At 36.8% G+C, this 12500-nt stretch overlaps 1 protein-coding gene across 1 annotated transcript in view; it reads left to right on the forward strand.

Moving 5' to 3' along the window:
- The window catches only part of EI24 (EI24 autophagy associated transmembrane protein), a 462003-nt gene that overhangs the window by 26008 nt on the left and 423495 nt on the right, over positions 1-12500 (forward strand). The window contains exons 3-4 of the mRNA XM_044081026.1: positions 5766-5911; positions 9295-9355. Coding sequence (XP_043936961.1) covers positions 5766-5911; positions 9295-9355 — 207 coding nt within the window. The remainder of the gene's footprint in view (positions 1-5765; positions 5912-9294; positions 9356-12500) is intronic.

The following is a 12500-nucleotide window of genomic DNA, read 5'->3' on the forward strand; positions in this document are numbered from 1 at the left end:
GTAAATGGTGTATTTCCCTGGCCCATGCTTACACTTATCAAGGGTGTATTTCCCTGGCCCATGCTTACACTTATCAAGGTATCAGAATTTGTCAGAGATTTAGGATGCATGGCTAGGCTTAAAAAGGCCCTTGTGGTAGTTAGCCTGGTAAACACCTATGAACACACATATATACATATGCACAACAGTTTATTTATATATATATATATATATATATATATATATATATATATATATATATATATATAGATCTATATATATAGATATAGATACATATATATATCTAGATATAGATACATATATATATCTAGATATAGATACATATATATATCTAGATATAGATACATATATATATCTAGATATAGATACATATATATAATGTGTATATGTATGTATGTGGATATCTATCTATTTATATAGGTATAGATAAAATACACCCATTTACGAATACCCGTACGCACACATGTATGTGTGTATGTGCCCGTATTAGTTAAAATCCAGTATTGTCGACAGCTGTTCTGTTGACACACTTTGGTTCATAATTTTGCGAGATTGTAGTACTAACAGGGTTGGGGAATTTTGCCATTTCCCCAATTTTGTGAGATTTCAGTGTTTGGTGTGTGTGTGTGTCTATGTATGTATATGTGTTTTTATATATATATATATATATATATATATATATATATATATATATATATATATATATATATATAAATTAGCAAAGGGGGTGTCGACTTGAGAAATGCGTACTTAAATTATATTACATATATAGATATGTATGTACGTACATATAGAAATGCAAGACCCAAAGCATCTAATGAGTACATGACCTGTGTAGTTTGACTTATTTTGGCTACAGGTCTTTTATGTCAAGCAGCATAATCCAGCTACCGTGTCTAGTCTCCGAAGGATGGTGTTCTGCTCCTGTAATACATTTTTTAATTTGTTCATTGTTTTGCACTGGCTTGCCTAAATGAAGGCAGCTTAACATCTCTCTCCTTTAAAACTTTTACACATTCAGTCTTTTTTTAGCCTCTTTCTTTTACACACACACACACACACACACACACACACACACACACACATATATATATATATATATATATATATATATATATATATATATATGTATGTATGTAAACAATTTATTCTATATTGATACTTATTATATTGTATGTTATAATTTTTAATGTATAGAATATAATTTGTTTGTATATGGGTGTGTATGCTGAATATGTAGGGGTCTGATTTGTGATCTGTGAAATGTCTTGCATTGTACTATTTAAGGAATTATTTTTAAGATAAGTGGAGATTCCACTCTTTCCCTAATCCTACTATATCAGATATTTCATGTTTCACACAAACCAGACCCAATGCATTTCATGTTTTTTGTTGTTGGAAGCTGTGGTGTTTCTCATTCACTTCATTGCTTTGGATAGATTTTTATGAATGGAAATTTGTAACTCTGATGAGGTCACAGCAGATATGATAAAGATGTTGGGCGAATGGCTCCTGAGGGTACTAATAGCAGTATTGAGGGAAAGGCATATCCCAGATCACTGGAGAATAAGCATACTAGTGCAAGTGATTAAGAATAAATGGGACATGCACCACTGTGAGAAGTGCAGAGGTATTGAACTCCAGTCACACAGCATGAAAGTTTTGGAGAGGGTGATTGATAAATGAATATAGAGAGTAATAGAAAGTTAGATGTGAGATGAGCTGTTTCAGATCATGATGCAATACAACTTGACCGAACATTTGCAGTGAAACAGATACTTGAGAAAAAGCCAGAAATGAGTAAAGAGTCCAGCTGGGCATTCCTAGACTTGGAGAAAGCATTTGACAAGATCCCAAGAAGTCTGATTTATGCAGTTCTGTGCTGGTCTAAAGTCCCAGAAACATTTGTAGAATTAGTGCAGGCTATGTACTAGGACCCCGTGAATCAAGTATGAATGATGCTTGGTCTCACAGAGGGGTTCATTGTGGAAGTGGATGTGTACCAGGGTTCATCTCTGTGCCCACTGCTATTCATACTGTCGATGGACTACATTAGCAAATGGGCAAAGGGAATGGATCAGCGAAATTGCTGTATGCAGACAAGATGGCATTATAGGCAGACTCTGAGGGAGAACTTAAGCAATGGAACGGGAATGGAATGCAAAACTGAAGGCACATGGGATAAAAGTGAGTACAGATTGTAATGGCAGCAAATGGGGAACTCCAGAAGAAGCTGAGAATTGAGATAGAAGGGAAGACAGCGAAACAGGTTAACTGTTTCAAGTATATGGGATGGGTGGTTGAGGAGAAGGGAATTCTGAGTGAGGAAGTCAAAGCTAGAATCTGAGGCACTGCATTCAGTTGGCACAGACTGTTAGGGGTAGTGTATGACAGAAGAATGTCAATGAAGCTGAAAAGTAAGGTGTACTAAAGAGTAGTATAAGCAGCACTAATGTATGGTACAGAAACCTGGGCAGTAAAGGGAGTGCAGTTGAGGAAGACAGAGGTGATGGAGATGAAGTTTTTGAGATGAGTGATAGGATGCACACTGTTGCATAGATGAAGAATTTAAGACATAAGAGCAGAAGGCAGAGAAGCTCCAATTGCAGAGAAGGTCAAAGAGAACAGATTACGGTAGTTCAGGCACATGTACAGAAGACAGTCTGGTGAAGAATATATTTGGGACAGACCGCAAGAGGAAACGAGGGTGTCCAGCAAAGAGGTGGATGGATTGTGTGAGAGAAGATCTGCAACAGTGTGAGTGTTGAAGGTAAGATAGTGACATTGAATAGAGAGATGGTGACAGTTGATACTACACACTGATACCATGTAGAAACTGGGGGGAAAAGTGGGATGATGATTATGAGTTTAATGATACGTTTTTCACCTGTATTTGCTGAGGTTCATTTTTTTTTTCTTTCTTGGATACTTTTTTGCTTTGGACTCCCAGCTATAAAGCTGCCCCCTGGCTTCTCTGGTTTGACGCATTTAGTCCCCAAAGGACAAGAGCCATATTGCCCATTTCTTCCCAAGACATTGAGGGATAGTTTTTCCAGGAGGTGTGCTGTCATCCAATTCCCCTGTGTTTTGTCGAATGTACTAAAAATGGAATTTTCCCCTTTGCCACTGTTGTGCAGTCTTGGAGTTGGTACATATTATCAGGGAGTATGGGGGGGAGTTGTCCCCTATATAAAATTGGTTTCTACATTTTGTACCTTCAACATTATATATTTTTGACAAAACACAGGGGAAGCAGCTATATCAGGGGATCAGGGTTTGTACTATATGCCCTGTTTTCCTTTACATTCCCAGTGATGCTTATGGATATGGGCATGCAGTGGATATTCTGCAGGACTGTCAGTCTATTAAATGTGAGAGAGCAATGTAAGCCCCAGAGACCCCATACCTCCCTTTAGTCCAATGTCTCTGTTAGCTCTGTGGTCTCAGCTGAGGAATCTAAATGGTACACATATCCCTGGATGTGCACTGCTTCTCTCCCACCTTGAGAGTAGTGAGCAGACTCAACCCCCCCCCCCCACACGCACACATCAGCTGGCTTCTCCAGAGCTGTGACTGCTAATCGATGCTTAATCATCTGGTTATTAGTCAGGACTCTGAACCTCTACCCTGCCTAACCAACTTAAGCAAGTTCTCTATGTTATGCATTTTGGTCATGCATAGAGGTTTATGTTAACCTTTCTTATTTTATACTTTAATTATGTTCTTGGCTGATTTATTTTCAGTTTGTTTAAGTAGAATCAGCTCTGTTTTTGCTGGCAGAATAGTTTTTTGAATGGCTAGTATTTTTTATCCTTTTTTGTTTTAATAAAAATGTTATTTCTGAGTGACTGTTTTAGATGGGTAGTGTTCTTTTGTGTGTGTGTGTGTGTGTGTGTGTGTGTGTGTGTGTGTGTGTGTGTGTGTGTGTGTGTGTGTGTGTGTGTGTGTGTGTATGTATATATATATATATATATATATATATATATATATATATATATATATAATATATAGAGAGAGAGAGAGTTTTTTAATGTTGTATTGAATGAAGAATCCAGTCTGCATTCCTTTTTAAAAAATATATTTAGTTTTTACATTAAAGTGCAAGTTTGGTTTTGGGCAGGTTTTTTTTTTTTGGTGGGGGCAGGGTGTCAATGTACAGTTTTTGTATACAATATGTAGAGATGGATTTTTTTTTTTTGCAGTGTAGTGAATGGGAAGTGTAGTCTGAATTTCAGTCCTTTTGAGCAGTGTTCAACTGTATAGCATTTTAAGTTAAAATAAGTATATGTTTGACTTTAGGATGTTTTATTAGGTTGGCTAGCATTTTTCTGGGGTGTTTCAATTTGTTGAGAGCAGTGTGCAAACATTTGCTTAGTTTTTAGTGAGTAGCTTAAACATTGCTAGTTTGAGGAATTTTGTAACTTGAATCATGCAATAACCATAGCGTTTTGTTGCTATTCTCTGATACAGTATTGTCTTGTGATGGTTTGATATAGTGCCAAGAACTGCCCATACAAGTGTAGATAGGTCTTGTCTTCCTAAAACACAGTATAATAAATTTTTATTTTCTAGTGGTGATACTTGACCTGGATTTGTAAAAAGAAGTTATTTCACTCGCCTTCCTTACCATTTTCACTCATTGCTTGTTAGCCTTTAGGTTATCTAATATGAGTAACCTTAATTTCGTTCTCTGATTTGTCTGTGTTATAACCTCTCCCAGAGACTGTGCGCTCTTTTCTCTGTATTTTTTTTCAACTGCCAGAATGCATCATTGTTGCACTGAATTTAAGCCAGTACCTAGTGTATTGTCAATCTTTGTGTATCTTCTTGTATATCATTTCTGTTGCATAACTTTTTGCAATTGGTTAAAAAATAAAAAGGCAAATTTTTCCTTTCATGCTTTTTGCAAGTTTACATGTATGAAGACACTAAAAAGGACTAACCCAAGTGCTGGTCTCTGTGACACTGTCTTCATCTTGTCTTCTGAATGAATTCCATTTGTTATAACCCTCTGCGTCTTATTATCTTTCCAGTGCTTTAACCTTGCCACTTTATATGACAGCTGCACCATAAACACATGTTCTGTTTATGGAGTGCATTCCCCCTACAAAACGGTTCTGCACTATTGCACGTAATTCTCATTACTTGCCTGTATTACTTTTGTCTGGCATTTATTTGCTGTTATTCATCTTGTCGGGTGCTGATGAAAGTACTTTTTTAGGAATTTATCTGCCTGGCATTTACATAGCCATCAGATTTTAAGTTGTATTCAGCCCACAAACAACTTGCATACCAGGGTGTTGTAACCCTTGCTCTTTTCCCTCCCAGCATGGTTAATAACATGAGTGCTAAACTCTGTATAGCTACGTTGTAACTGGTGAAGTAACAGGTCATTATAGCGTGGTTGAAGCTTAGCTGAGAATGTAAACCAGAGAACATCAGTGGAAGAATGTTATTGACTCTGTGCAGAGATTATGAAAAAACAAGAATGTTCCAAGTGCTGCCATTCTAGGAGAAGAGTTAGAACAGCTTGAGAGAGAGAGATGGTCAGTAATGTCCTTTCTTTAAAAAGAGAGTGCATTCTGGAAGAGAAAGAGGTGAAAAACACATATGCAGCCATATGACCACAATCTATAAGTTCGTTTTTGAGGTAGAATAAATTAAAATTTAGTTAATACTTGCCTACATTATTTTAAGTTTAGTCCTACATTGATCAAGATGAACTCCTTTAAGTAATGTGTGTGTTCCTTCTATGTTTGCATTAGGGGATCAAAGATTCCATTTGGGGTATATGCTCCATTTTGGAGTTGGATGCTCGAATTAATCAGAAGAGGGAGGAACAGAGGAAGAAGAGAGCAAGCAGTGCGCTGTCGCTTCGAAGAGCACAGACTGAAGAAAAAAAGCCTGAGAAGTGAGTATTATTGTAACCACTAGAAAGCAGCAGATTAAAATAACTTGCTTTATGCCATCTGGATAAGTGTATTAATGACTTAACTCATCCCAAAACATGTCACTGCCCCACTGTGATGGATAGAAATCAGAATAAAATACACCTTGGCCATAGTGTATTATTTAATGCATGACTGGTGTGTGCTGTTGTACAGCAATATTTTTAGGGTGTGAACACAGGGTAAACCTGAGTGTCTAGATCTCCTGATTCCTTCTAGGAATTGCACAGTAAAACACAACAGTGTAGAACCTTGACATTATGCATTGGTTATTTGATATTAAATTTAGGTATCGGTGCTTGATTTAGACACCATAGTGTTTGTGAGTTGCTTACTAAACAAATGGGTGTCTTGAGTTTGTGTAGGTTTTTTTGTGTAATAAAGGGTGTAGAAAGCAGAGCAGAAGAGGAGTGCAAAAATTGTATGCTTTCAGAACCTGTTAGTGTTGTTTGAACTTATATTTGCATTTTTTTTAACAGAACTGTACAAGAATTTTTCCAAGGGTGCACTGGTTAATGTTGAGACCTACATAACCAATTCCAAAAATACCATAGCTGTAAAACAAAAATTATCAGGAATTCAAAATGGACAGCACTGTTAACAGGACAGAAGTGAAATGCTAGCAATGTGGAATTTTAACAGCTAGATTAAAATTTATACAGAGGGACAAATTTCCTTGTTCCCTGACTGCTTAAAATATCCCATTTCTAAGTCTCCAAGACTCTCATAAAAAGGCAATACTTAATTTTGTGTGTTGAGTGGTATACAGCAGACTTTATTATCCCTGTGCAGAAGTACTGCAGGGTTGAATTTCTTACTGTTTTCAGTGGTATTAAAACGAGCACCAGCTTCACTGGTTTAGCTTTTGATTTTATTTTCTCAAAAATGCACTAAATATATATGAACTGTATATAGCATTGTTTGAACTCTGTAGTGCATTGTAAATGCCAGCTTTTATTAAATAGTTTAAGATAAATATGAAAATAGCATTATTAGGATTATAAATCTATAAATATATTTATTGCATCAGAACAAAGGTACTTTGGTATATTTTTTTGTTGGGTTATGAAGATTTTTCTATCATGAAGCAAGTGTTGTGGTTGTAAATCATGCCAGATGTGATTTTTAACAAGAGTATTCATTTACTTGATGCAGTGAGTACTTTTTTCCCAAAGTTTCTTTATATTAAATTTTGTTCAGTATGTGCTAAAAGTGAAAAAATAAGCAACTGCTTTATCAAGTAGCCAAAATATACTAATATGAAAGAACCAAACTGAAATATTTACGCAAAGCTCATAAATGTTTGAGAAAAATATTTTTGTATCCCATGTCTGGAAGAGTAGATCACCACACACACACACACACACTCTCTATTACAGCCAATGTGAACTAGAGCAAAGCTGAACGTCCTTACTGGTTAAACTCAAGATTGAAGTGAGATGAGACATTGTGAAAGAGGCTTTTAAAATTATTTGATCCGTTCCTTACTGATGAGGCTTGATGCAAGTGTATTTAAAGAACTCTAAAATGTTGCTTGGCCATGTGCTGCCTTTGCCAGAAACCAGCATGCTTCTACCAGCCTCATGAACAACTTCCAGGATATATTACCAAAATTCCCAGGTAGATGGGGTACAGAAACTGTAGAAAAGCTATTCTTTTCTTTTTTTACTGTTCAACACACAATTTTATTCTCTGATTCCATTCTTTCCTGTATCGGTTGACATATTTGAAACGGTGTGGATACAATAGAGCCTACACCAGTCCCCACTCCCGTTGAGATATCCAGTAATTTCACCAACCTTCATGAGTCCTTCAAGGCATTATGTATTCACTTTGCCATTTGATGCTTAAGACAAGGAAAGCTGACCTATAAATATCCGCATATCTCAGTCTGTTACTGCCAGATGTACTACTAGTAATGTGCTTGTGTTACTGGGCAGATGTTTTCAACTTTTAGAACACTGCACTAGCTCTCCAGATTATTTTCTATTAAGCGGTATGAAAAGCTTCAGTAACTTATATTCCATAGTGCTTCTGAAGCAAAATGTTCTAAATAAAACATTGCTGCACAGCCTTAGTGAAATGCAAGTATTCTGCTGTTGCTGGTTTATGGCCAATGCTTGCATACAGGACACGAGTGTGCATTTGTGTTTATTTAAGTATAAATACATTTTCTGGATTAGCAAGCATGTCATTTTGGAGTTCCACTAAGTCCTGCTAGGGTTTTCCTTCTTTCCATTTTGACATTCCAGACTTTGACTCCTCCATTCTCATGAGCAGTAAATATACCTTGTGAGCTGTCACACAATCAATATTTTCAATAACAATTGTTATTGTCAGAGACTTCCACCTTACCCAGTGGCTTGGCAGGTTTAATTTCTGCACATTTTGCAAGAGCATTAGATGCAATGGACTTCCTTTTAGTGCCACTAAAGTAAAGTTACCCTTGATGGTTGTACTGCCATGTTTTGTATGTCTGTGTGGCAGATACTTCAGCAGCTGTTGCTTATATTTGTGATTTTTTTTTTATTTCTTATATTTCTCATTACATTCTCATGTCTCTATAAGAAGACTGACATCTGACATTGATGTGTTGTTTGAGCATTTGATTGCCCCTTTCTTTCTTGGCTTCCCAGTTCCCTCCAGTGTCCATTTGGTCCAGTCATTCTCCCTGGAAGTGAGAGCCCTGTGGTCCATTTGGTCCTGTCAGAAATGTGTCTTCTGTGGCAGGAACAGTGTCATTGTTCTGCTCAGGGAGTAATTTTTTTTTTTTTTAATTCCTTCCAATTCTCCATTGTGCCTGCCTGCCACATCCTAATGGATAATGTGGAGTGGGTATGTGAGAGGGACATGTCTTTTGCTTCCATGAGAGGCATTCCTTCAAACTCTCTGTTCCCTGAAAGACAAAGCACCTCAGTAATCCCCAGTCTCCACCAGGGGTTTAATGCGGACTCTGTACTCCAGCCAAGTATCCCCAAACCCTCCCCCTTGAGACATGAGTACTTCCTGCATCATCATTTCTTTTTCCTCTACCCTGCTTTTTCAGTGCTAGGGTTATTAGTTGAGCCCTGGTTAACTAGGTTTTAGCCAGAACTTCATTCCTGTACACCAGAGAGTTGGCATAGCCCGCTATTTTCTGCCCGTCCGTAAGGATAGAAAGGATCATATTTGGAATCTAAGGCACACAGTAGTTAGGTTGTAATTTAGCATTTTTTCCTCTCATTCTACATATCAGGCTTCATTTTAAATATTTCTGTGTAAATAAAATGCTGTGGCTCTAGCTCTAAATGTGGTGATGGAAGAGATGAGTCTCCTAAAATAAAATGCTGATGTACTCCTTTTTCAGGGAGCCACGGATAGTAAGCAGAATCTTCCAGTGCTGTGCTTGGAATGGTGGAGTGTTCTGGGTAAGTTGTTGTGCTAATTTGTTGGTTTTATATCTTTATTCCAACCATGCAGTTTCTTTTTTGACTTTTTATTTCTGATGTTTTGGAAGAAAGTACAGCTGTTTCTTCACTGTGATGCCAGCTGTGAATGCTGAAAGACTCTGTAGATTTATGGTAACATTGGGATGGAATGAAGATAACTGTGAATTATATTGCACTGTAAAACAGATGTGAATCCCCAGAGGCTAAGCTAGTTTATGACCTCTGGGAGGGAGGTTGCAAATACATTGCTATGGGGTTTTCCTAGGACAAAATTAAATATGTAAATGTGATAGCCAGGGAGACAACATCTTAAAGAAAATGTTGCATAATGTTATCTGTACCAAATATATTGGGCACTAATGAAGCTCAGTAGCATAGAAATGCTATTGAAGGGAAGAGGAAGGTAAGTCATGTTTTATGTATAGTAGCATAGGAATAATTTTTTTAAAGAAGAAAAATGCAGTCAGAGAAGAGAAAATGCTATGAAAGTTGTCCTTGAGGTATTTACCTCTCCTTCAACTTCAAATTGTTCACAATGCAGGTAAATTAAACATATTTTTCTAGTCTTTAATGTTTTTATAGAATTGTATACAGGTTTCAAGCTTTCTGTCATTGAATCTTTTTGCTGTTTTGGTTTAGTTTTGCTTATGTTTGGGAACTAAAAAGAAGTCACAGTGGATGCATTGTAGTATTAATATGCAAGACTGTTCTTGATATTTGAGTTCTGATGCACTTCCATTGAGTTGCCCAAATGCAGAAACATTGTACACCAGCATGTGTGTGCAGGGGTGTGACTATAGTATGAGCAATTTGGGTGAAAGAATGCTTTGTGGATGTGAAGTATGAATAGGGTAAACCTTGGCTCTAGGTGATTGTCACTGTTGAAGTGATTCCCCGACCCCATGTGCAGAAATGGAAAAGGGGATTGTGAATGGATGGACTGACACATTTCTAAAATATTTTAGCATTTTATAATTAACATTTTAAGTCATCCAGCTAACTGTCCTGTTTTTAGGGCATTATCTTTTTTCTGTATATCAACTTGTTCAGTATTTTTTTATCATTTTAAACATTGCATCCTTGTTAGCTTTCTGATATTTCTGTAATAGAGCTTCCACCTTGCTGCAGTGTACTTTATAAAGTTGCATCTACTTTTTTAGTATGTACGTTGTGGTGAAAATACGGTGTTAAATTTAAAATGTTGTGCTTTATGACAATGTGGTGATTGACTGTTATTTCTGATTCTGTTTTACCTCAAGACCTTCATTATCATTACAACTGTATCCAGGACATTTGTATTGCTTGTGTATATTTATTAAATGTCTTATTATATCTTGTTGCTATTGGTTAAATGTATACCACATTTTATTTTTATTAATCTTTTATTTTATGGTGTATTGCTTTATTTACTTTATTTTGTTCCTCTTTTGTGCTGTTCCTTGTAATTGTATGTGCTGAAAATGGGATCTTTGCTTAGTTTGTCACACCTGGTAAACAAATAGAATGCATAAATTAATGAATATATTAATAATTAAATATAAACCTCTGCAGGTTGTTACAGTAATTATATAACAATCTGTAATGCATTTAATAGTAATAAATAAATAACACTACTTGCAGCATATTCATAGATCAGTCGTGACTCGATTCTTCAGTCCTGCAGTAAACTTGGACTTTTTTGCTGCTTATCAAATACCCAGCATTTCACTTGCCAACATATAGTAAAGGGAAGAAAGTTGTAGAAGAACCAGATGCAAACCACACAATCAGTGTTGCTGTTTCCTCAGGGCCATTCCATTCTTCACACTTATTTTCTGCTCCTACAGGTATTACCATACACTCTAATCATGACAGCTTACATTCAGGAAAAAATCAAAACTCTTGTGGAGTATAGCAAAGTTAGACAGTTGCATCATCTGCTTACTATTCTCCATTTCCCCCAGTGAAATTATTATTTTTATTTTTTGTTAAAACCTGCAGACATGTTTGTACTAATAAAAGTAGTTTTCTGTGTTGCTGATTGCATTTCCTAGTGGAGAAATCTAGTTTTAAGCTTTTGAAACAGTTCTTGTAATAAGTCACTAAACAGGGATTTACTTCACGTTTTAAGGCCCTAGTGCAATGACATTATTAACTTCATGCAGCATAAGGGATTGGAGTGCCTTGTTAAGTTAACTGATCCAAATGCAATGTGTGCTGTTTTGCTGTCTCACCTTCACAGCCTCCAGTACTGAGCATTTGTTTCTTTTTAGTCACTTCGCCCCAGCAGCCTATCAGCCATCATCCCCTTCCTGACCAGTCATCACATTTGTCCCACATCACCAGGGCAAGAGTATTTTGACTGAGAAGGGGCCATCATGCAGACTGCCATCAAGGAATAGTCTTAATTATTTTTTTGGGTGCCCTATTCCCATGTGCACACACACAGCAGAGTGCAGAGGAGGGGACGTGGAGTAGACGTGCTACAAAGTACATTCCCTTACTTCTGTAACGGACTTTGAGAGGGAGGGGAAGGACTGCTTGATGGGAAATCTTTGAGGTGGTTTTTCCCTGGTCTCCACTGGAGAAATTACACCTACCCAGTGTACTTCCAAGAGCATGCAACACTTCTCAATTCCTGGGAGCAGTGAACAGGCCATCCCATTTACTACTCACCCCCCCAGTGCCGGGGCTGCATATTGAATGCTGTTTGCCTGGGTTGCAGTCAGGGCTACATCCTTCCATTGTAACAGGCTGCTGTTTTTGCATTTTTGTTTCTGGTATAGAACGTCTGTATCCCTTTAAAAAGGTTTGACATATTCACTTGCACTTTCCTAAACATGTCACTGGTATGATGATCTGTAAAAAGTGCTGTAGATTGTGCTTACACCCTCAAAGGTTGTAAAGCATCTTTATTTTGACTCTAACAGAAAAAGCCTTTTAATGTTATTTAATGTTTTTCTAGTTAAAGGTGGGATAAGTACTGCAAATGCATGTTTGACAGTTTTTTTTTTTATTAGTTTGCAGAGAACAGATTTTATTGCATACAAATTGCTCTGTAAATTTTGCAGTTTGCTAGCTTCTGATGGTCATTCTGATCCATGAATACCAGCAGGTTTGTATTAATTTTGTTGTAACATTTTCA

This window comes from Protopterus annectens, chromosome 8.part0 (genome assembly GCF_019279795.1).
Source record: "Protopterus annectens isolate FY-2018-M chromosome 8.part0, PAN1.0, whole genome shotgun sequence".
In the NCBI taxonomy this organism is placed as follows: domain Eukaryota; kingdom Metazoa; phylum Chordata; order Ceratodontiformes; family Protopteridae; genus Protopterus; species Protopterus annectens.